The sequence below is a fragment of the Adiantum capillus-veneris genome, chromosome 3 (genome assembly GCF_014529385.1).
Source record: "Adiantum capillus-veneris isolate H3 chromosome 3, ASM1452938v2, whole genome shotgun sequence".
Classification (NCBI taxonomy): domain Eukaryota; kingdom Viridiplantae; phylum Streptophyta; class Polypodiopsida; order Polypodiales; family Pteridaceae; genus Adiantum; species Adiantum capillus-veneris.
Window position 1 is genome coordinate 96,361,253 of NC_140933.1, and position 25,661 is coordinate 96,386,913.

Genomic DNA, 25,661 nt, shown 5'->3' on the forward strand with positions numbered 1-25,661 from the left:
AAAAATATCTGTATATCGGGATGAGCAAGAGGTTTTTATGTTCTTTCTTTTTAGAGGTTGTTTAAAGAGGTTTTATATATGCATATATTCTAACCAAAATTATATATGCCGTTACTCAAGATGCTTGATGATGGGCAAGCAGTTGATTTAACTGGGCTTACAAACGAGCATGTGGTTGCATACTTGAAGCAACTGTTCCAATCATTGCGACTCCAGAAAACTGTACAAGGCCTGTATTTTCTACCAGATGGAGCCTCAAGGAAGACATTAGATGTTCTCAGTTCAGTTCTCTCTCCTCCAGAAAGGATCAAAGATTCAGTACAGCAAGAAGAAAAAGATTGTACGCAGACAACTAATGAGGACAGACTCGGGGATCAATATGGGCCTACTGAGCAAAAACGGAGGTGCAACTTATCTAGCCTTTAATTTAAATCAACTGCGTCTGTTGGCAAAGAATTTATGATCTTATATGCAAGATTAGTAAAGGAGAAAAAGAGAGAGAAATGCTTAGAGTGCCTATATTTTCATATCAGGGCATACTGCATCATTGCATGGTACATTGCTATATATTATATGGCTAGTATCAGCATGGATGAACTCGCCATTCTGCTCATGTCATTTGAGAATGCATCATATCGTGCTACCTTGCTGTAAATTCTATGACTGACTTTTAGTTTGGATGGGCTGGCCTTTCCGTTATGTCATTTATAGGTAATTTGATTGTGTTTGGGTTCTTTTGGATGCTTATTATCTGGCATGGATATTTAGACTGTGGACTCTCGAATTCTGTCAATCAAATCAGTTTTTGGCATGGCTATGTAAGCTTGCTTGTGAGGTCCATTGTTGGGTGCTTGTTTGGCAAGGTTGGGTCCAGTACTTGTACTATAGGATTTGAGCCGTACTTTCGAATCAGTATGTATTTATACGTACTGAATGTACATTTGACATTTTGCTCTTACCTCTGTTTTGTAGAATACCCCTTCTCATCAGTTATGAAGGAACATTAGACCAAGAATGTATGAGCCCATAACAATTTTACCATTGTAAGAAGGATACAAAAAGGCCAAAATCAAGATGAAATGGAATAAGAGTGTCACCCTTTTGACTATTCAAAGGGTCATTGTATCTTATATGTGATGTTTGCTATGAGGAAAAATCAAATGAAGAGCCTCATAATTTGACACCTTTTTTTTAGGTGTTCAGACTTTGTGTTCCGTTGGGTCTTGGACCTTGAGTTCATGCACGGAACAATGGAATTGGCTTTCCGCTGGGATTTGTGCTCGCATGTACATGCCCCAAAATGCCATGTTGTCTGACTTTCCACCGTGTCTAGTACCATTGTGTACTTGTACGGGAACATCCTCTAGGCATAGGCTCATGAACGGGGACTTCCCTAATGTTGCATAGGATATATATGTGCTCGCGTGCCTTATTTTTGCATGCTACCTTCTTGCTTTAATGCCATGAATAGTTTTGGGAGACGGGGACACCCGCTCAAAACCATGTGTATGCTGTTTGCTGACACGTTTTGTATGGCTTGTGAATAAGTATAGCATTCTTTCCGGGTTGACAGAATCCTAGGACTAGAGTCTTGGGTGACCAAAAAGTCAGCTAGAACACAAAGTGTGAATTCTTGATTTTACCTGTTCTTTCAATTTTACTGCATCTGACAATGAACCTCATATGGAAGGGTAGCCAACCATGAGAAAGCAAGTTCAGCAATGAATTTTGCAATGTCACCTTTTTGTTTCAAATTAAAGGAGCAGTTACAAGTGCAAAGACTTCCCTATGCGAGATATCATATGAGGTCTTTACACTGTAATTTTCCACCACAATCTTGTTTTCTCTTTGCAAAAGCATGCACATGGTCTCCCAGGTTTTTATTGTGGTTCTCATACATGACCATTATTGCTATTCATGACCAAATTTCTTATGATGTTTGATTGCAGAGTATTAGTTTATTCTATGTGGAGTATCATGGCTGAACTGTCTTGGCCTTTTGCTTTTTTTTTTTTTTTTTTTGTGTGTTTGGCTATGCAGAGTGTTAGGTCCAACTATGCCATCAACTGAAGTGTTGGAAGCTGCAGCCAGACTGACTGCAGCAGGTCCGTTGCAGAGGTGGGGAAATGCATTCTGCATAAACTTCTGTTCTCATGAGCTCAGGTATTTTTGTCTTTTTTAGAGAAGCTGATGAAGATATTTCTATGGAACCTTTCGATGGTCCTCCACCTCCAGCAGCTGTTAAGGAGGCAGAATCTGCAAATGAAGCCGAGCGCTTTGAAGAAGTGAGCTCCCGAGGCATTTTGCATAAAATTTTCTGACTGTTATCTGCTGATCTTGTTCGGTTCTTAGGTGGAGAGGATTTGGGACCGGATATTGGAAATGCTTATGATTTTCTGGGGCTTAAAGTTGGTGCCTCAGCTGAATTGATGAAGAAACGGTGCACCCCTTTTTCGACCCCTTTTTGCTACTTTCTAGTCAGCTTATTGTAAGCTCTAGCACATTCAAGAGTGGGCACTTATCTTGCTGGGTATATAATGGATAATGCTTATGGGTTGCTGGGGCTTAGAGTTGGTGCTGAAGGAAGGGTGCACTGTTTTTCCTACCTGTTCTGGCTACTTTTTTAGTTGTCAACTGTCGTTCTAAAAATTGCGGGAGCCACCCAATTTTTGTGTTCAGAAACCAAGGATGCTCATTTCTTTACTTCTCCGCAGTTATTGGAAACTGTCATTGCTGGTGCATCCAGACAAATGCACCCATCCTAAGGCTCATGAAGCATTTACAGCACTTAATCAAGCTTTTAAAGATCTTCAAGATCCGATGAAGGTAGGTGCTCCAGTTTTGATGGATTACAAATGGTTTCAGTGGTTATCTATAGGTATTCTTAGATGGTGATGGACTTCAGTTGATTGTATCAACAACACTTTCTGTTCATGTAGAGAGCCGACCAGCAGATTCAAGAGAAAGAAACAAGGGAGGAGTTAGAGGTACTCCTTTTCCAGTCTATGTTTCATAGATTTTATGTGTGGATATTGCGGATATTTGATCAAAAAGCACTTCGAATTTCCTGTTTCCTGATCAAGTGTCCCATCGTGACAATAATTGTGGACGTTGTCATCTAAGTTTACCTTACATGGTCCAATTCACTAACTCGCATAAGTGGATGAGGATAGCAGTGAGATGGCTTAGTTTGGTCTTAGGTTAGTAATTGATCTGTCACATAAACGAGCTATGGAAGGTAATTTTTTCGTGAAGAAACAGTTGCTATTCTGTCACAAGGGATGATGAAATGAGATGGGAGAAGTTGAATATGTGAAAATGTGGAGACGGGAAGGTTAGGCCTGAGAGTTTGATAGAGATAGAGAGGTCAAAGTTAGAGCATGAGAACTTGAGAAAAATAGATGGACTTGGATTTAATAGAAACTTCAGGAATCTGCCTGCAGGCTCCTACTTTCTCTGCAAAATAAATTTTTCTTAGCTTGTTTTAGTTAGTATAATTGAGTGAGACTTTTGTGTCAGCTTTGTTTAGATAAAGGAGTGTGGCTTTTGTGTTATTTTCTAGGTTTGCTTGGAAATTCTGACTAGATATATGAAGTTCAATAGCAAAAGTGAAATCTTTAGGCAGAACTATACTATGTTGGTTGAATATACTTTAAAAAGCAGGAACCTACTTGTTTTATGCTACAAGAGTATTTCACATTTGTGTGCATGTGATGAGGCTTCAGTTTTTGTATCTTGAGCCTCTGTTTTGAGCAACTGTTTCCTGCATGCTCTTTCTGTTTAGGAGGAATGTGTGTTTTTGGTGCAACCAAGCATTGACTGGTTGACTTCCTTTCCTTCTGCAGGCAGAACTGAAGGCAAAAAGAGAGGCAGCTGAATGGCGTAAAACTAGAGGTACGATCGTGTCAGTCATTGCTCTTTATATTGGCCTTTTGTGATTGTACTTTCCTATGTATCTACAACATTCTTTGCCCTCATGGTACTATGCCTCTAGGCTAATTATGTACTGGCAGCAACATGCATGCCTGCATGCATGAATATGACCTTTCGTGATTCTACAGACCCATGTATCTACAACATATTCACCCACATGCTACACCTCCTGTGGGCCAATCCTGTTTCTGTTAGGACAGGGCTCCTGTGGGGGACAGGGCCCGAAGGAAAGAGCTATTTATAGGACGAGGGCTCTATGTAGGCAGGCTGGCTGTTGTTTCTGCAGTCTGTCTCTACGCTCTGGGCGACTAAGTCGGTATCTGGATATGGCTGTTGGCAGCTAGGGCTACCGGCAGCCTTTCGCTGTTCTTGGAGTGAATTCTTGACTTCTGAGAGATGCGATGACAAGGAATCATTCCCAGACAGATTTTTAATTGAAGCCTAATCCTCTGTGCGACTGTTAACCAGGAGTCTTCAGGAGAAATTATTTAAATTTTGTTTTTTGCATGCAAGATGCATGCTCTTAAGTAGTGTCAATTTTGACCTAGTTTTTCTTAGTCATCAATTTTGTGTTGCATGCGAGTTCAATTGGTTGCATATGCTTAAGCCTTCAATTATGGCTAGTCATTCCATTGTACATCATGACACTGCTTTCCTTTAAGCCTTCCATTTGTCGCATGCCAACAAGAGATTTGACAATGACCAGTGCTATATTTCTATAATCTATTGATAACATTTGCAACACCTGCGGCATCTGTTCTTTGCTCCTGAGTGATCGGTGCTCACGTAGGACAAGATTGCACTCTTGGAGACTTCGAAGGCTGTCAGGTCTGAGAAGAGTTTTGAAGCTCGGCACAAGAAGGCCGCTACTTGCTGTATGCACACGCTTTGAAGGGCGCTCTCACACCATTCCAGCTCTGCTAGATAGAAGCGACAATGTACCGCGGTTGCATGGCATGGAGCTGGAGAAGAAGTTGTTAACCGCTTCTCAGAAGGGAGGGAAGTGCTGAGATTTTCTTACTTGACTTTTCTGAGCATCACGAAAGAGAGGAAGTAGCGAGGGAGAAGCTCTCTCCCGTTCTTAACCAGAGAGGGACTCTACCCAAGAGAGTTTGTTCCAAATATCTTTTGCTTAATCCAATTATTTATGTGTGAGCAGGAAGTTTAACACAGATTTCGCTATGCATGCTGACAAACTGCATTTCTGAGGAACTCTACAACAGTTCTCCACAGTTGCTTGGGAGTCCAGATTTGTTGCATCAAGCATCAATTGATCCTTGAAGTTTCAGACATTGCATGCATGTATTGCACGCTGCAACAGAGCTTTGCTACTGTCTTTGAAGCTCTATTTTTGAGATACATTCCCACCGTAGCAGATGGGAAGACCTCTAAGTAGCCGACTCGCCCAATAAAGCCACACACTCCGAATCTCCCTAGTTTTTGGATAATTTTTTCAGTTATTGTCTTTTGTTGCACAGAACGCACCATGCTTTGGTTGTCAGATTGCCTGAGGAACACCTGAAGTGCATGAACATTATGTACCTTTCAAATATCTCAGAATGCATTTGACAGCTTCCCAATGCACTTTGCCAGGATTCAACATGTAACGACTAACAACTCCCACTGCATAAGAAATGTCGAGACGAGTGGCAACCATAGCATACATGAGAGAACCACAAGCTGATGCATAAGGGATTCCCTTCATTGCTTTCAATGCCACCTCATCCTTTGGGCAATCTGCTTTGCTAAGCAATACCAGTACTCAGTTAGCTACCACGGTATGCGATAGTTACGACCACAGTTATGATTGTGATTGGACACTTTGTTTGGCTCGGGAGTTGGAAGCTAAAGGCAAAAGCAGGAATTCACTTGAAGACAAAGTCAAAGGCAAGTTGGACAGAGGTTACGGTAATAAAGATTTGACAGAGGAGATAAAAACAGCAATTTCAGCTTTCTGTCTCTTTTAATACGCATGCCCAAAATATGCTCTGCATCACCCAAATCCTTTATAGCAAATGCTAAATTAGCTTACGTTTCAGAGCATCAAGACTAGTCTTATGTTTCCCGGCAAGCAGCATGTCATCAACATAGAGAACAAGTATGATGAGACTACCATCTTCATCTCTTCTCGTATACAAACAATGATCTGCATGGCTGCGTTTAAAGCCTTGAGACAACATAAAAGTGCCAAACTTCTTATACCAACGTCGTGATGATTGTCGCAAACCATACAGAGCCCTTTTCAGCTTGTCATCAACATAGAGAACAAGTATGATGAGACTACCATCTTCATCTCTTCTCGTATACAAACAATGATCTGCATGGCTGCGTTTAAAGCCTTGAGACAACATAAAAGTGCCAAACTTCTTATACCAACGTCGTGATGATTGTCGCAAACCATACAGAGCCCTTTTTCAGCTTGCATACGAGTTCCTCGTGTGTAGGAACTACAAAACCTTCAGGTTGTTTCATGTATATGTCCTCTTTAATGTTATTATGCAAAAATGTTGTCTTTACATCCATTTGATTCAATTCCAAATCAAGCACCGCAACGAGAGCAAAAAGGACACGAAGTGTTGTAAGCTTTACAACAGGGGGAATGATTTCTTGAAAATCAATTCCTTCTTTCTGTGCATATCCTTTTGCAACCAATCTTGCCTTGTACTTGGGTTTTTCATCCACAATCTTAATCTTGTACAGCCATTTGTTAGGAAGAGTCTTTCTCCCTTTAGGCAATGGCACAAGATCCCAAATATCATTTGCATACAATGATTTCATTTCCTCTTGCATTGCAAGCTTCCACTTACTGCTTGACTTACATGATTTGGCCTCTATATATGTAAGAGCGTCACCCTCATCTGTCAACATTACATGATCCAAAGAGGGGTTACATCTCTGCGGTTGCCTTCTCAAACGAGTTGACCTACGTACCCAATGATCTACATTCTCAGGCAACGGTTCTATATCTAAGGCAACTCATTTTCAGCTCTATCATGCTGCTGAAAATCATTTTCAGCCAATTCAGGTGGCTGTCCAGATCATGTCCTACCTCTTCTGGCTCAAGGTTAACCGGCTGATTATCAATTTCAGCTTGCGGTAATGCATCATGAGACTCTTTTTCAGCCTCAACGGGTGGCACGGAAGGTAGAAATCTGACTGTTTTCTTGTCAGTATCAGATTTTGTAGCATTCTTAAGCAATTTTTCTTCATTGAATAATACATCTCGGCTGCGTAGTACCTTTCGAAATTGTGGTAACCACACTCTATAGCCCATTTCACCCGCTTCTTCATAACCTAGGAAGACTCTCTTAATGGACTTTATATCAAGCTTTGTTCTCAAGTCATTGCGTTCATGAACAAAAGCTTCGCAGCCAAATACTCTCAAATGATCATAAGAGGCAGGTTTGCCAGACCAAACCGTCTCTGGAATGTCATTTTTCAGCGTACTATTAGGAGAGCGATTGCAAATACGAACTGCAGTTTTTAATGCCACCTCCCAAAACTCTTGGGAAAGATAAGCGATGGACAACATGCAACGCACTCTCTCACATAAACTACGATTATATCTCTCAACCACACCATTAGAAGACAGATTATAAGGGGTTGTCAACTCCCTTTGAATCCTATTGTCATCACAAAAATGCTGAAATTCAGCAGAGACATACTGTCCTTTATTATCAGATCGGAGACATTTAAGCTTAGTACTCTTTTGCGTAGTGACAAAAGTGTGAAACTTCTTAAAAGCATTAAAAACATTCAAAGTCTCACTTTTACTTTTCAACAAATACACCCATCCTTTCCTAGTACAGTCATCGATGAACGTAACAAAATACAGTGCACCACCAAAAGACTTAATAGGCATAGTGCATATATTGGAGTGAATAAGATCAAAAGGATTAGCTTTGCGAGAGACACCAGAGTTTCCATAAAGACAATCGTTACAAAAATCCAAGTTTTTGCCTTTTACATCAACCCTCTTCAGAGAGGAAAGCACATCAATACCCTTTTGGCAAATATTGTCACGTGACACATCCCAACCCTATGTGTCCATGGACAAGCTACACCACAGCAGGATTCAGTCAGTCAAGTCAGTTTAGATTAGCAGTGATCTGGCACTTTTGTGAGTTTATTCGTAGACCCTGCATGCCCAGTCACTTAGCATAGATGCATATCCTCCGGTTGCACACAGCATGATCATCAGTATTCCCTTCAGATTCCAAGAGATTCAGTCAGGGGAATTTTCCAGTGCATTTAGCCTATTTTCCCTATTTGTGGTATTTTCACTTATTATTTTTAAGTGACTTTCCAACGAAAGTAGGTAGGGCAATTTTGCTCAGTTAATATATAAGCAAACCCAAGTTAGCACTTTCTGGCAGAAGAGGCAGCAGGAGCTTCCCGCTCAACAGGCAACTTCTCAGCAGTACCCCCTCATGACCCCTTATCGTTTTTCAAGCAGATACCATCGCCATCCTTCCCTCATCCTTGGCGTTTTCTACCACAACAGATCCCCAGCATCAAGTCCCATTCCCTGGCGTTTCCACCTCGAGTAGCCATCGCCAGCATCCTCCAGTGTTTGGCGTTTTTACCCCTTTATCGGCAGCAGCAGCAGCAGGCTTCTACTAACGCTAGCCACCCATTGCAGATTCTCAACGATTTCATTAGAACATCCCCGCATGCAGAAGGCACTTCAGCGTTTTTGCTTTGCAACATCAGATCAGCCTAGCGGTTTTGGCTAGCAGCAAGACCCATCAGCGTTTTTGGTTTTCAGCCCTGATCGACCGCAGATACACATCGTTTTCAGCCTATGACCCAGTAGAAGATCAGCCTCAAATTGGTTGCAGATGTTCCTTCATTTTCAGCCATAAAGACGCAGCCAAAACAATCATTTTCAGCCACCGAAACAGTCCCGAAATTCAGCAGTTAGAAGACCATAGATTTCAGCCATCAAGTCGTCGTCGTCATCGGCATAGTCCCATTGCATTTGTCCATTGCGTACGCATTGTACACCTTTGTGCAATCAAAGTAGACCACTCTCGCCGACGAGAGTGGAGCCTTCGGAGGAGGGTTTTACAACCTCTCGGGTGTCGTATCTCTTCTCTCTCCTTCTCTCGGTCTCATTCACTTGCACGCACAATATCCACTCACTTTGTTCGTGATCATAGCACTCTCCATAAAGACGGAAGGCTCTCTCCTTCCCTAAGAACTAAAAGGAACCTTGAGCAATAAAGATCACTAATCTTGAGAAAATACAACATTCATCCCGTTGCACCTTACATTGGTATCAGAGCTTTGGAAGTGTTCTGCATTACTCAAGGAAAGAACCACAAAAACCACAAGAATTTTTTTTGCTTGTTGAGGTCGCACGAACCCAAGTTTACTTGGGCGTGGCGATTCCTAATCGTGTTTTGTTGAAGAGTGACAGGAATCCGAAGAAAGAAGGGCTTGTCCAGCCTCCCCTTGTGTGTCACGTGACACATCCCAACCCTATGTGTCCGTGGACAAGCTACACCACAGCAGGGTTCAGTCAGTCCAGTCAAGTCTAGATTAGCAGTGATCTGGCACTTTTGTGAGTCTATTCGTAGACCGTGCATACCCAGTCACTTAGCTTAGATGCATATCCTCCGGTTGCACACAGCATGATCATCAGTATCCCTTCAGGATCCATCAGATTCAGTCAGGGGAATTTTCCAGTGCATTTAGCCTATTTTCCTATTTTTGGTTATTTTCACTTATTATTTTTAAGTGACTTTCCAACAAAAGTAGGTAGGGCAATTTTGCTAAGTTAATATATAAGCAAACCCAAGTTAGCACTTTCTGGCAGAAGAGGCAGCAGGAGCTTCCCGCTCAACAGGCAACTTCTCAGCAGTACCCCCCAGCACCCCCAACGTTTGGATCCCCATCCTCGCCGGGCAAGCCCCCATCTCTGGCGTTTTCCCTCTTTACAGTCATCACCCACAACCTCCACTTCCCGGCGTTTGTGTCCCTTATAGATCAGCCCCATCCCTGGTGTTTTCCCGCGACCCACAGGCATCAGCCCTTAGCGTTTTTGACCTCAGCAGCAGCCCCAAAGGACCAGTGTTTTTGGGATTGTAGACCAGCAGCATAACCCAGCGATTTCAGCCATGGTAGCGTTTTTGGCAGCAGATGTTTAGCCCATGAAAACGCAGATTCTGACCTAGAAACTCAGTGTTTTTACATCAGTTTTCAGCAGGTACAAATCAGCCATAAAAACGCAGCCATAAGGTGTCTCATCTCAGCGTTTTTATTCAGCACAAAACCTTCGACAAGAGCAGAGAATTTCAGCCATAAGTACAACAAGAAAACAGTCATTTTCAGCCCCAATACGATCCCGAATTCAGCCATAGAAGATCACAGATTTCAGCCTAAGTGGTCGTCACCACCGTCGTCGTCATCGGCATAGTCCATTGCATCAGTCCATTGCATACGCATTGTACACCTTTGTGCAATCAAAGTAGACCACTCTCGCCGACGAGAGTGGGGCCTTCGGAGGAGGGTTTTACAACCTCTTGGTGTCGTATCTCTTCTCTCTCCTTCTCTCAGTCTCATTCACTTGCACGCACAATATCCACTCACTTTGTTCATGATCAATGCACTCTCCATAAGACGGAAGGCTCTCTCCTTCCCTAAGAACTAAAAGGAACCTTGAGCAAATAAAGATCACTAATCTTGAGAAAATACAACATTCATTCTGCTGCACCTGACATTGGTATCAGAGCTTTGGAAGTATTCTGCATTACTCAAGGGAAGAACCACAAGAACGACAAGAATTTTTTTTTGCTTGTTGCGATCGCACGAACCCAAGTTTGCTTGGGCGTGGCGATTTCTAATCGTGTTTTGTTGAAGAGTGATAGGAATCCCAAGAAAGAAGGGCTTGTCCAGCCTCCCCTTGTGTCTCTTTTCACTCATTGAGAGCGGACCGTGCACTTAGCGGTCGGCCAATCGACGTGAGGCGGGAAAAAGCAACCTTGGTGTGAGCGCAAGGCCGCCAAGCGGTGCGTCCGCAGAAAAGAGTAGAACTCGGGTGAAGAGAAGATCCTTCTCCAATGCGATTTGCAAGCGAAAGAAAACCTCAAGAACCCCAAGAACCCAAGACCCTCAAGACTCAAGAACCTCAAGAACCCAAGATTCTCACGAATCAAGGGCCTCAAGAACCTCAAGACCCTCAAGAACCCAAGTTCCTCGCGAGCTTAAGACCGCAAGATCATAGTGCATGGTCGTCACCCGAAGTGGAATGGATACTTCTCATACAGGTGATGAGTATGAGAGAGGCGACGAAGACTCGTCCCCACCCGGAGATGATTTCTTCAACCCTGCCCCTTCGCCATCTACGTCACCAAGTGCACCAGACCCTATGGAGGCAATGGTCAAGCAGATGATGGCCATGATGGATAGACAGGAAGACAAGCGCCTTGCTTTAGAACGCGAGCGTGACGCAAGAAAAGAAAGAAAAGAACTAAGGAAGGAGGAAGCGGCAGCAAGAAACGCGGCATTGGAGGCCGATCGTGCCGCTCATAGATTGTCTTTGGAGACCGAGCGTGAAGCTCGACGAGAGCTACGCACTCAAGAATTGATTGCCCAAGTCCTAGCCTCGAAGACCGAATCACCCAAAGATCGTGGGAGTTCGTCAAGTGGCGCAAGCTACGATGCGGATTCACACAATCCAGTCACAGAGAAGTTGACTTTCAGTAAGTATGACGGTAAGATGGATGCTACTGTTATTCATTCTTGGTTGCATCAATTTAATGCTTATTTTGCGACAACTAAGAAAACAGGCAATAGCAAAGGGCAGCTATGTACCTTGCCGGTGATGCCATTAATTGGTACCAAGCATGGCAAGAGGCACAACTAGCCGCGGACCTAGAGGCAGCCAACGATTTCACGCCCCTCTCTTTTAGTTGGGCTGATTTCCAAGACAAGCTCAAGGCGCGGTTTATGCCACCTCAGTACCTTGCACGATTGAAGGACGATTGGTGAGCTCTCAAGCACAAAGGTATGCCGGTTATGTCTTTCCCTAATCGTGTTTTGCAGCTCGGCACTCAATTACGCAAATCGGATGCGAAGCGCAAGGAGGCATTTCTTTACAAATTGGACGAGTATATCGAGTATGATGTCGAGGTACTCGATCCAATCGATCAACAAAGCGGCAGCAATTGCTCTCGCCCACAAGATGAAGCACAACAAAGGAAAGCCTAAGGAGAACAAGACTTCCACAAGTACCTCGCAGACTTCTCAGAACCCTCAGAACGGTAAGAATGGTAAGAATGGTAAGAATGATAACTCTTCTAACCAATCTTCCAACAGTCTCTCATCAAAGAATTCTTCCAATGAATCTAAGGGTAAGGCTAACACAATTGCTAAACTCATTGAGAGCGGACCGTGCACTTAGCGGCCGGCCAATCGACGTGAGGTGGGAAAAAGCAATCTTGGTGTGAGCGCAAGGCCGCCAAGGGGTGCGACCGCAGAAAGGAGTAGAACTCGGGTGAAGAGAAGATCCTTCTCCAACGCGATTTGCAAGCGAAAGAAAACCTCAAGAACCCCAAGAACCCCAAGAACCCAAGACCCTCAAGAATCAAGAACCTCAAGAATCCAAGATTCTCACGAATCAAGGACCTCAAGAACCTCAAGACCCTCAAGAACCCAAGTTCCTCGCGAGCTTAAGACCCCAAGATCATAGTGCATGGTCGTCACCCGAAGCGGAATGGATACTCCGCATACAGGTGATGAGCATGAGAGAGGCGACGAAGACTCGTCCCCACCCGGAGATGATTTCTTCAACCCTCCTCCTTCGCCATCTACACCACCAAGATGATGGCCATGATGGATAGACAGGAAGACAAGCGCCTTGCTTTAGAACGCGAGCGCGACGCAGGAAAAGAAAGAAAAGAACTAAGGAAGGAGGAAGCGGCAGCAAGAAACGTGGCATTGGAGGCCGATCGTGCCGCTCATAGATTGGCTTTGGAGGCCGAATGTGAAGCTCGACGAGAGCTACGCACTCAAGAATTGCTTGCCCAAGTCCTAGCCTCGAAGAACGAACCACCCAAAGATCGTGGGAGTTCGTCAAGTGGTGCAAGCCACGATGCGGATTCCAATCATCCAGTCACAGAAAAGTTGACTTTCAGTAAGTATGACGGTAAGATGGATGCTACTGTTATTCATTCTTGGTTGCATCAATTTAATGCTTATTTTGCGACAACTAAGAAAACCGGCAATAACAAAGTTTTGATGGCATCTATGTACCTTGCCGGTGATGCCATTAATTGGTACCAGGCATGGCAAGAGGCACAGCTAGCCGCGCACCTAGAGGCAGCCGACGATTTCACGCCCCTCTTTTAGTTGGGCTGATTTCCAAGACAAGCTCAAGGCGCGGTTTATGCCACCTCAGTACCTCGCACGATTGAAGGACAATTGGCGTGCTCTCAAGCAAAACTGTATGGCGGTTATGTCTTTCTCTAATTGTGTTTTGCAGCTCGGTACTCAATTACGCAAATCGGATGCGAATCGCAAGGAGGCATTTATTTACGGATTGGACGAGTATATCAAGTATGATGTGGAGGTACTCGATCCAATCGATCTCAACAAAGCGGTAGCAATTGCTCTCGCCCACGAGATGAAGCACAACAAAGGAAAGCCTAAGGAGAACAAGACTTCCACAAGTACCTCGCAGACTTCTCAGAACCCTCAGAATGGTAAGAACGGTAAGAATGGTAAGAATGATAACTCTTCTAACCAATCTTTCAACAGTCTCTCATCAAAGAATTCTTCCAATGAAACTAAGGATAAGGCTAACACAACTGCTAAACCTAAGCTTACTCCAGATGAAAAGGTAGCACAAGGAATTGTAGGAGGATATATCACGTCGGAAGAACAAAGCACTTATTCTAAGGAAGGTCGTTGTTTTCATTGTCACATTAAGGGTCACATAAAAAAAACATGTCCTAAGGTTGAATCGAATGAATCTAAAGAACCCACAACACCCACTACATCTGTCAATGCAATGAATGATAACACGGTTGTGCCCAAAGTTTCTCAGGACCCTCCCATTGATGATTCTCTCATTAAATGTTATGTTCGTACGTCGGGGCACCGTTTTGTCATATTGTTTGACCCAGGTAGTATGCATGATGTGATCAGTTGAGAGAGCCCGCCTTGAAGTTAGTCCGAGATCTCCTATTGAGGTCTCTGGCTTTCGTCCTGGTATGGACGCTCTCATCACGGAGGAGTGCCTTGATGTGTTGTTTGCAATTCAACAGACTACCTTCATTAGAAGATTTGTTGTTTCTCCTCTCTCAGGATGTGATGATTTTGTGCATTCGATGGTTTCGTGATAATGATGCTCTCATAAAATTTTCGGCTAGCACTATAACTCTCAATGCCGACAGTGATTCTCCTACTGTCTTTCATGGAGTGGACATTGCTCCTTCTCCATCTCTCATTGCTAATATGCAGGACAAGGTTGAAAGGATTCGGATAAGGAGACTCTCTCAATCTCTTTTTCTCCACAGCGTGACACATAGGATTTGAATGATAATGATTTGCATGGTGATTTGGATGATAAAGACAAGCATGATGAATTGCATGAAGATGATGTGATTGTTCACAAGGATGATGTGTTAGTGGATGCTTTTCCTAGCGAAACTAACTTCGTTGTAGATTCGATCAATCACGAAGATCCGATCTTGGCTTTCGAGTCGAGGTCGAAAGAACCCCCACATGACGATTCGATCATTCAAGAAGAACCGATCTTGGCTCTCGAGCCTAGGTCCATAGAACCCTCACAAGAAGTATTATGTGTTCGCATGATTGATACGCACGCATTGTTCGAGTGTTTCATTCGTGAAGGTTTCCTGTATTTTAGTCAACATCGTTATGTGATCCCTTTTCCTAGGCATGACATATTGTATGTTGGGCACGTTTTTGCTTTGCGTGAAATCAGGAAATACCAAAAGAGCATTGAGCCAATCATACCCAAAGTGGCCTTCTCTCGGGTGGTGAGAGAGATGATAGATGAATACAATGATTCTGTTACAAGAATATAACGCGCAGCTTTATTGGCCTTACAGGATGCCGCTGAAGACATTTTGGTGCAGCTTTTTCAAGATGGCGTCTCTTGTATGGTGCATGCAAAGCGTGTAACTTTAAAAAATACGGATTTAGCCTTAGCACTAAATTTAAGAAATGAAGGATGCCTTCATAAGGTGTAGTTTATCCCATGTACTCTCTCTTCATGAGATTTGTAATCTTTCTCTATAATATCAACTGGCGAATTTCTACCATTCCGAGCAATTATTCAATTTTAATTTGTACAATGAGCACGAATGTATGCGGATGGTTCATGAAAAGCTGAAAAGTTTGTATGTCAGGATTTCGCATTCCAGGTCTCTTCCTTGGCATGACACAGTTTCTGAAAGAACACATGATAGTATGAGCACCAAGCATGGGATTTCCATTGTGATTTGCCACAGTTGATTGATTTCGATCAAACAGAAAAGATTCGACCTCATTGTTTGCGTGTATATGGTGAACGGTTTCGCACTCCGTCTATTTGTTCATCTACATTGCATGCATAGTCTTTGAGAAAGACAAGATTTTTTTCCTTCACTTTACATGGAATGGGTATGTTCATGGTTTTGTGTTGGAGATGGTTTAAGGAATTTTCAGCCATGGAGATTCTTGAAGACGGAAGAAGCAGGACTTTAGACGAAGTTGACACAAGGAAGGAGATTCAAAAGATTTGGTGTCGCTTTCGGCGCAACCCAAAGAAGCAAGCGTTCCAGACCTTTATGAAGTTCAAGTACCGCACGACCCACACATCAGAGTGGGCCAGCGAAGAGTCCCTTCCGGGACTCCGGATGCTATTGGCGATCTCCCTCGACGCCATACAGTTCGGTACCAGTACCTCACTTTGAAAAGGAGGGGATGTCACATGACACATCCCAACCCTATGTGTCCGTGGACAAGCTACACCACAACAGGGTTCAGTCAGTCAAGTCAGTTTAGAGTAGCAGTGATCTGGCACTTTTGTGAGTCTATTCGTAGACCGTGCATGCCCAGTCACTTAGCATAGATGCATATCCTCCGGTTGCACACAGCATGATCATCAATATTCCCTTCAGAATCCAACAAATTCAGTCATGGGAATTTTCCAGTGCATTTAGCCTATTTTCCCTATTTGTGGTATTTTCACTTATTATTTTTAAGTGACTTTCCAACAAAAGTAGGTAGGGCAATTTTACTAAGTTAATATATAAGCAAACCCAAGTTAGTACTTTCTGGCAGGAGAGGTAGCAGGAGCTTCCCGCTCAACAGGCAACTTCTCAGCAATACCCCCTCATGACCCCCTAGTGTTTTTCAAGCAGATACCATCTCCATCCTTCCCTCATCCTTGGCGTTTTCTACCACAGCAGATCCCTAGCATCAAGTCCCATTCCCTGGCGTTTCCACCTCCAGTAGCCATCGCCAACATCCTCCAGTGTTTGGCGTTTTTACCCCTTTATCGGCAGCAGCAGCAGCAGGCTTCTACTAACGCTAGCCACCCATTGCAGATTCTCAGCGATTTCATCAGATCATTCCCGCCTGCATCAGGCACTTCAGCGTTTTTCCTTTGCAACATCAGATCAGCCTAGCGTTTTTGGCTAGCAGCAGGACCCATCAACGTTTTTGGTTTTCAGCCCTGATCGACCGCAGATACAGAGCGTTTTTAGCCTATGACCCAATAGAAGATCAGCCCCAGATTGGTTGCAGATGTTCCTTCATTTTCAGCCATAAAGACGCAGCCAAAACAGTCATTTTCAGCCATCGAAACAGTCCCGAAATTCAGCAGGTAGAAGACCACAGATTTCAGCCATCAAGTCGTCGTCGTCATCACCGTCGTCGTCATCGGCACAGTCCCATTGCATCTGTCCATTGCATACGCATTGTACACCTTTGTGCAATCAAAGTAGACCACTCTCGCCGACGAGAGTGGGGCCTTCGGAGGAGGGTTTTACAACCTCTCGTGTGTCGTATCTCTTCTCTCTCCTTCTCTCAGTCTCATTCACTTGCACGCACAATATCCACTCACTTTGTTCATGATCATAGCACTCTCCATAAAGACGGAAGGCTCTCTCCTTCCCTAAGAACTAAGAGGAACCTTGAGCAATAAAGATCACTAATCTTGAGAAAATACAACATTCATTCCGCTGCACCTTACAAATATGGCCAAGTCTCCTATGCCACAATTCCGTGTGTGAAGCAACTTCAGCAACAACAAGAAACTTGCCAAGCAAACCTTAGCATCGAAGATAGTACAAAGTACCTCTTTAGACCCTTTTGCAACAAGCATAGAGCCCTTAAGAAACTTCCATGAACCCCCAGCAAAGATGGTAGTATAACCATGTGCATATAATTGGCCAACAGATAGCAAATTTTTCTTAATGCTTGGTATAAACCTGATTTCATTCAACACAAGCTCTTGACCATTGTTAAGAGCCAAACGCATAGTACCCATTCCCTCAATATTGCAAGCAAAATTATCACCAAGATAGTTGCCTGCAGCATATGTAGCAAAACACTCCAAAGATGGAGTCACATGGAATGAAGCACCAAAATCCACTATCCATGACTGGGATAGGCCATCGTTAGCACTAAGCAATGCATCAATGACATCTTTCTTCTAGATAAGCATATCTTCTGCATTAGCTATCACCAAATTTGAGGGGCATGATGCCGCGACCAAAATTTCCTCAACGTCTAACAACTCCTCAATGACCACACTAGAGGATCATTTGCATTCTCAGCATCCCTGGAGGAATCACTTGCTGATTTTTCCCCTTTCTTCTCGTCTTTCTTCTTCTTATCTTGCGTTTCCTTCTTTCTTTCCTGCTCTTTCTTTGAATACTTGCAATCGGGTTTCTTGTGGCTCTTTCTGCCACATTGATAACAAGTGACATCCTTATCCTTTTTTTTGCTCTTACTTCTATTTTGAGTCTTGTTGCCCGCATCACGCTTTTGATTTCTACCTCTTGCATTGTAGGCTGAATTGCCACCTTCCCTACTAGACTTGCGTCTAATCTCTTCATTGAGAATAGACCCTCTCACTTGTAAAAGCACACTTGTAAAAGCACTCAAATGCTCAGAAGCTGACTTCGAGTCATCAAGCTGCATATTCATCAACTTTCGCATCAAATTCACCCGGTTCAGAGGCGTGGTGTTTTCATAATTGGACTTTAGCTTTTGCCATATTGCATAAGCAGAGTCTAAACACTGGATGTCCGTCAGAATATCATCATTGATAGCCATTTTGATGTAGGCTATAGCCTTCTTATTTAACCTGGCTCACTCTTCGTCAGACAAACCTGGTGGCTTATTCTGTTCCAATGCATCTTCACAATCCTTTAAGAAAATGATACCTTGCATGCGTTCTTGCCAAAGATCGAAGCCTTGACCATCAAACCGTTTGATTTGCATCAAACTTTTAGTGTCAAATGCGGAAGAGGAAGAAGCTATCTTAATTCAACCACAAGTGCATATACAAGAGAGATGCAATAGGCTGAAAATTTCAGCAAATAGTAGCAACCACAAGATTTTGCATACAAAGAGCCACAGTTCGTTTACATGAAACAGTCCTAATCTGAAATTTCAGCTGAAATGTGCAATTTCAAGCACCTGTACTCAGCTTTTCACTCAATTTGTCGTGACAAACATCAATACATGTGATCCCACAACTTTGGTACACCTACGTATTGCTGTTTTGACCTGTAATAACCTGTAAATCACGTGTTTTGACCTAAAAACAACTGTTTTGGGTTGTTTTGGCAGTTTTGGTGACCTTTCCGACCTCGAAAGCAAGGGGCTTCGCGATGGAAGCGAAGTTGATTGTGGGAGAGCAAATTTAACTTCCTGTCCAGCAGACTGCACAGGGCTGTTTTGAAACCCTAGGGCTCTGATACCAGTTGAAAGCGCGAAGCAGAGGGTACCGGTAGGTGCGTGTCACGATGTAGTACAGGATTGGGACAGGAAGCAGGCGACAGGGGTAGCAGAGAGCTAGCGCTAGAGATTGAAAGCAGAGAGAGAGAGAGAGAGAGAGAGAGAGAGAGAGAGAGAGAGAGAGAGAGAGAGAGAGCTCGTACGATTTGGGAAAAACTTAATAATTGAGTTTTGGGCTTTCCCACTTTTTTTTTTTTTTTTTCCAAGAAAAAGATCCTTCTATTAGTTAGTGAAAACTGCCCATAGGGCTACATCCACCTCTGCTAGAGAGGGCTACAACAAGCATGATGGGGAGACTCTCCCAATGAAAAAACAACATATATACAATGGGGCTAAATCAAGAGATGGGAGGAGGGAAGAGCCACACAGGTGGAAAGTAGTGCCATCTGAGCACCCCCTGGACCATGGTGTAGAAAGGCCTAGGGCGCCAGAGTTGAAGGAAAGCCTCGCGGCGCTCCCGCATGCGGTCGGAGCTGCCCTGTAGTCCCTCAAGCTGTCCTTTGAGAGTATGGATCAGCTCTAGCCAAAAGTCACGAACAGTCTCTACTGGTGGCACAGGGCGAGCCTCAAAGATGCGGAAACAACGGGCCCGCCAGATGAACCAGAGAGCTAGGCCGCTGATGAGCTCCCAGCACTCCTCTCTCTCACTGCACCACTTCTGTGGAGTAAGGTCTGTAGCAGGCTGGAGTGTAGGTCGCCCCCCCTGTATCACTATCATCCTGCTGGTGGAAGGTAGCTCAAACTGTAGTGCCGGGCCCGTGAGGGTGGACCAAGCCGCTGCCCCCCAAGTGTACTGTCGAGCCGTGGAGAGGGCAGGCATCAGCCGAAGAACTCGTAGCCTCACCTGCTGGGCCGAGGGACAGTCCCAAAGACAGTGTCGCTGACTCTCCACCAACTGGTCACAGGCTGTACATGCGGCCGAGAGACCACTATGCACAAGCCAGCTCCCTACTGCTGTGGCTCTGTGTGCAACCAACCACTGGAACAAAGTGACGCGCCTCGACTGTCTGGAGTCCCACAGCCTCTGCCAAAAAGCTGCCAAGAACTCAACTGTGAGACCCTCCTCCTGCCAATGCCGTGCTGCAGCGGGGCGGGCCTCTCTCTGCGCTGCAAGTATATGACGTCCAAGCCGAACAGTGTACTGAAAGAAAGGGACTCCTGGGCGGTCTGCAGAAGAGAAGGGGTCTCTCCAAAGCCACTCACCAGGATCCCACTGTACTCGTGCCAGTGGACAGCACTCCCAAGCCCATAGCCTCCAGTGTCCTGTCTCGAGAGGGTCAGGGTCTATGACGCAAGTCCTCCCACAGATGCCCACAACTCGTATCCTCTGGAAACATCACTCTGCTACCTGCGGGGCCTCTATTGTAACTCACTGTAATCGTCCCCCACCCTGAAGCTCGAAGAACAGGGCTGGGACAGTCTCTGAACAAGCCCTAACTGAGATGAGAACCTCCAGTCGTGTGAAGGCTCCCATCCATCAGGGTGCTACTGGCTCGAGAGGCGTGAGCCACTCAGCTGGAACTGACTCTGAGATGTCCTGACACATGCTCTGAACCCCTCTCATGCCCTGTAGCTGGACACCCTGCACCTCCTCTGACAAACATGTGAACTCTAGCCAGTCACCTAGAGAGCGCGCTGGACCTGCTGCGATGGGACCCCAAGAAACATGAGGCCTACTCCCAACCAAGTGGCCTCTTTGAGTGCTAACCATGGGGTTCCAGACGAGGGGCTGTCGTAGGCGCTCCTCCGTGCATGTCGGCTGTCTCTGCTCTAGGCCACGCCGTAAGAGCTCCCAAGAGCAAAGCAAACTCACAGCGAATCGGTCCTCCAGTCTCCTGCTAAAACCAACTCGGCGCAACTCTGTAAAGATCCATCTGGTCGACGGTTGCCAAGGGCCTCCTGACTGAGGCACCCTGGCACGAAGCCTCTGCAGCAAGAACTCTTTCCAGGGCTCCTCGCCTGGAAGAAGTCCTCTGACGACGAACTTCCCAAGAAGGGCTCTGCTCTGCTGTGCTGGATCAATGATCCCAAGCCCTCCCTGAGAACAAGGGAGTGTGATGACCGACCAAGCCACCTTGGCTCGGGCAACCTGAGTGTCGCGACCTGACCAAAGGAAGTTCCTGATCAGCCTCTCTACTTGGCTGATACAAGAACTCGAGAAGATCCAGCAAGAAGTGATGTACCACATAGTTGCCAACAACACTTGGTTGGCAACTACTACTCTACCAGCCAGCGAAAGTCGTGCTGAGCTCCAGTGTAACAGCTTTCTCCTGATGGACAGGAGAAGAGGAGCAATCTGCTGCTCGGGGGATAAATCCAAACCAACCTGACAACCCAAGTATCGAACTGCAGTCCCTGGAGGAATCCACCTGAAACCCTCTCCTGGCATCCACTCTGGCACAGGAGCATTGCCAACCGAGAAAGCCACTGTCTTTCTCCAGTTGATCAGTGCGCCCGATGCACAGCAGAAGGTCTCTAGAGCCTGCCCACACCTGTGTAAATTGGCCTCCTGGCCCTCTAAGTACAAGGCTGAGTCGTCGGCAAACTCAGCGTCCAGAAGCTCATCTCCCCGTATAGGGAGTGCTAAGCCCCTCAAACCAACCTGCTGTGACACCAAAAATTTGCTCATCGCCTCCGCATAGAACAGAAAGAGAAAGGGGGCAAGAGGACAACCCTGTCTGACCGATCGTGTGAGCATGAAGCGCTCACCTCTACCTCCTACCAAAAGCACCTGACTGTGAGCCTGTCTGTACAAAGCTGACACCCCTCTGATCCAAGCATCTGAAAAGCCCATCCTGCGAAGCGTGCCCTCTAGAAAGTCCCAGTCAACTCTGTCGTATGCCTTCTCAAAATCGAGAAGAAGAATCACAAGGTCCTCCCCACGGAGATGTGCCAGGGCAGAAGCCTCCCAGAAAGTGAAGATGTTGTCAAGGATACTGCGCTCCTTGACAAAACCTGTCCGAGTCCCATGTATAAGGCTCTCCAAAAGTGGCTGAATCCTCAAACTCAGAGCCTTGGCAAGAATTTTGTAGGTTGAGTTGAGGATGGTGATGGGGCGCCACTGTCGAATCTCATCCAAGGAGCCACCCTCCTTTGGAATGAGGTAAATCAGGCCCTCACTCATGCTATCCGGCATCACTCCTGTGTGCAGAATGTACTGAAAGGCACTACAAAGATCTGGGCCAAGCAAGTCCCAGTACTCCAAGAAGAAGCTGGGAGTCAGCCCATCCTCACCTGGACAGCTACCACGAGGAAGGGCCCTAAGAGCCGTGTGCAGCTCCTCAAGCTGAAGAGGTATCTCCAACCTCTGGCGCATCTCCTCAGTCACAAGACAAGGCATCTGCGCCCAAACCTGCTCGCTCCCTGCATGCATCCTGTCTCTCTGACTGGGGCTCAGCCGACAGTAGCTCACGGTAAAAGTCAGTAGCAACTGCACGCATATCCTCAGGCTCACAAGCAACTGACCCATCGGGTCTCCTCAGCCGATTGACCTTGGCATGCGAGTGCCAAGGTCCTACTGTCTCAAAAAAAGCACTTGTCACTCTGTCACCTACCTGAGTCCACTGAGATGCCTGTCGGTGAAAGGCAAACTCATGGCGCCTCTCCTATGTGCAAGCAAGCTCCTGTCGAGCCTGCTGTAACTGCTCCTCCAACCATGGACTGTCTGGATGCTGCTCCTGCATCCTCTGTAGTGAAGCAATGCCTCGTCTGAGACGCTGCTCCACCTCTCTCGCTGCAGCCCGTCGAGCCAAAGACTCCTGGAGAAAAAAGTGGCTAAGCTGAGCTAGGCCTAAGGCCACTCTGTTTGCCGGTAGAGCCTGGCTGTCCATGCCCTCTGTCCAAAGAGCCTCTACCCTCTCTCTGAGTGCTGTGTCCAACAAGACCCGCTCTGGGATGCGAAGCATCGTGCTCCCACTCCTCTGCCTGTCTGCCACTGTGAGGATCACTGGTGCATGGTCCGAGAAGGATGTCCCTGCCAGGATGCCCACTGATCCCCCCAAGTCACTGAAGTGGTCACTAGTGTAGAAGCGATCTATCCGCGATAGATTCACTCCTCCCACTCTGCGGTCTGATCTAGAGAAGGCAAGACTCTCTGGAGGCCTCACAAAGCCAGAATGCTGCCATGTATCCGAGACCCTCAAAGTCATACACAACCTCTCCTAAGCTGCTAACTCGACTCCATGCACAGTAGCATGGCTGCCTCCGATCCTGTCAGAGGGGTCCTCCAACATGTTGAAGTCCCCTCCTACACACCAATGGTCAACCTGTGGCAAAGACTCAACAATCTGTGACCAAAACTCTGCACGAGCACTCGCCACATTGGGCGCATAGATGTTCAGGAAGCCCACAAGGCCACCCTGAACCTGCACAGTAATCCACTGAGCCCTGCCTGGCACAATAATCCCTCTGTCCACAATGGCCTGCTGCAATGAGTCCGCAATAGTCATACATACCCCACCCTGGATGCCTCTAGGTCCAAAAGTAGCCGACCAAAAGGTATCATAACGTCCACGCAAAATCTGACCACATCGACAAATGCGGCTCTCAGACAAATGGTGCTCCTGAAGCATAAGGAGATCAATCTCTCCTCCCACAAGGCAACGCTGAAGCTCCTGACGCAATCGGCCCCGCTGTCGCTGAAACTGGGGCCCACCTAATCCCTGCACGTTCCACGAGACGATCCTCATGGGGAGCGAGAGAGAACAGATGCTGCCGTAGCAGCAAGACGGGCTATCTTCGAGGCAGGCTTGGATGGGGAGTAATCCGCATCCGAGCGTCCTCTAGATAGGCGAGCCTGTAGTGAGTGCCTGGCCCAAGCCCAAGCAGAGCGAGCCGTGCGTAAAGCAACCTCCTCTGTCCAGGAGTCCTCATGTATGTATACATAGCAAGGCAAACACTGTGTATCAGCAAAAAAGTACACCACAATGTGCCTACATCCTGCTGAGTCTGGGGGTGTCACCGCAAACTTGGCCAGTGGCCACAAAGTCTGCAGCAAATTTGTAACTCCAAGTTCTCCCATGTGGTGAGAGAACTCGAGAACCTGTGTATGCAACCATCCCACCACTGAGTCGAGGGACCACTCTGTCTCGGTCCTACCACAGAGGGGAAAGGAGAAACCAACTGCTGAGTCCAAGGCCTCTGTCCCCCTAGCGGCGAGGAACAGAGCGTGGACCCTGAAGTAGGCTGCCTCGTGGTCTGCTGCGGAATCGCCGAGAAAGCGAGTGAATCCGTAATCGAAGAAGTCCCAGCGGTGTCGGAGGTCAATGCTCGTCAGACCACGAGGGATAGCTGCAAGGGAAGATGTCTGAATCTGCAAAGGGGGCCGCAAGAAGGGCTGGCCCTCTCTCGCTAGGCGACTCGTGGCAAAAGCGCTGCCAAGAGATCTCCTAGCCGCCGGCGAGGGACCAGTCTCCTGAGTCGACTGTGATACTGAAGCAGGAGGGGGGGGAGAAGGAGCTGGGGGGGGCGGAGGAGAAGAGAAGCGGGGCGGGGCGACAGAGACAGGGGGGCGAGGTGAGGAGTGGGTGGGAGCAAAGGGCGGCGGAGGGGATGAGGAGGAAGAGGGGAAATCTGAAGGTGGTGGGGGGGCTGGCGAGGAAGAAGCGGAAGAGGAGGCTGGCGTAGGGGGCTCCTCCTGCTCAAGAGGACCAAAGCGGTTCCCCGTGGGAACCCACTGCTGCTGAGTAGGCACCTGAGGGCCACTCTGAGTGCCAGGCTGTCGCTGTGGCCCCTGGCGTCGATGGCCACGGGCCTGCTGCCACCCCTCCTCCGCTGGAGCCCCAGGCTCGGAGGGTGGCTCAGAATCTGTGCGCTGTGTCGCTGGCTGAGGTTGTGGCCCAGCCTTGGCAGGCTGGGGCTGAGGCTGAGGTGCAGGTCGAGGCCTCCTCCGTGGACAGGCCTTCGCTAGGTGGCCCATCTGTCTGCAAATGAAGCACTGGTTCGGGAGACCCGAGTACTCCACACTCTGCCTAAACCAACCCCCACTCACCCGAGGCAGAAGGATGACCTTCGGGAGCGTGTGGGTATCTCTGACCAAAACTCGAACTGAAGGGATGCCGGCCGCCTTGGCAGCTACTGATGCTGCCGTACGAGGTGTCTCCAGAACAGTCCCGATGGCGGAGCCAATCTTGGAGAGCAGTGGAAGGTACTCCCTCCGTAAACCCGGAAAGGAGACTGAGATGGGGATGTCTGCCTCCTCTACTAGCACATCCGAAGTCGGGTCAAAACCGTGTCGCCACTGTCGAAAGTGGGCGCGTGATGCTCGGATAGCCAGTGGACTCATAGCTATGACCTTGGAGGCCATCTCGGAAGTCTCGAACTCGATCTGGTAGTACCCCCGTCCGAGGATCTGGACATCCAAAATCTTGCCCACCTCTGTGAGAAGGCGGGCCTGGAGAAGGTCACGGAGCTCTCCTCTGCTAGGACGGGTGCCGAGAACCTTGCAGATGACAGAAGTCGCCTGCAAGCGCTCTACCTCTGCGGCAAGGCTCGTTTGCTCTGTCGACGAAAGAGCAAGTCGAATGGTGGGCTCAGCGGGGTCGGGCGAGGGGGCTTCAAGCGAGTCCCTCTGTGGCGGAGCTGGAGCCTCCATCTGTGTCTACTGCTGAGTCGAAGAAGCGGACGGAGAAGAACAATCTGCAGCCGAGAACGCCGAACACTTGTCCGAAGAAAAGGTGTTGCAGAGCCCGGCGCAGAAAACCCTTCGGAGATAATTCGGAGATAATGCGCAGAAAACCCTTCGG

General features: G+C 46.8%; 2 protein-coding genes across 2 annotated transcripts in view; both read left to right on the plus strand.

Annotated features, from left to right (window-relative positions):
- LOC147461348 (uncharacterized) lies at positions 1–2,285 on the plus strand. Its single transcript, XM_086508915.1, has 3 exons — positions 1–404; positions 2,041–2,118; positions 2,188–2,285. Exons 1-3 carry the CDS (start codon positions 106–108, stop codon positions 2,189–2,191), a joined length of 381 nt encoding a protein of 126 aa, XP_086365041.1. The 5' UTR covers positions 1–105; the 3' UTR covers positions 2,192–2,285.
- The window catches only part of LOC147461349 (uncharacterized), a 27,322-nt gene continuing 3,895 nt past the window's right edge, over positions 2,235–25,661 (plus strand). Inside the window, exons 1-5 of the mRNA XM_086508914.1 lie at positions 2,235–2,285; positions 2,353–2,440; positions 2,715–2,826; positions 2,940–2,987; positions 3,846–3,894. Coding sequence (XP_086365040.1) covers positions 2,430–2,440; positions 2,715–2,826; positions 2,940–2,987; positions 3,846–3,894 — 220 coding nt within the window. The 5' untranslated portion in view covers positions 2,235–2,285; positions 2,353–2,429. The remainder of the gene's footprint in view (positions 2,286–2,352; positions 2,441–2,714; positions 2,827–2,939; positions 2,988–3,845; positions 3,895–25,661) is intronic.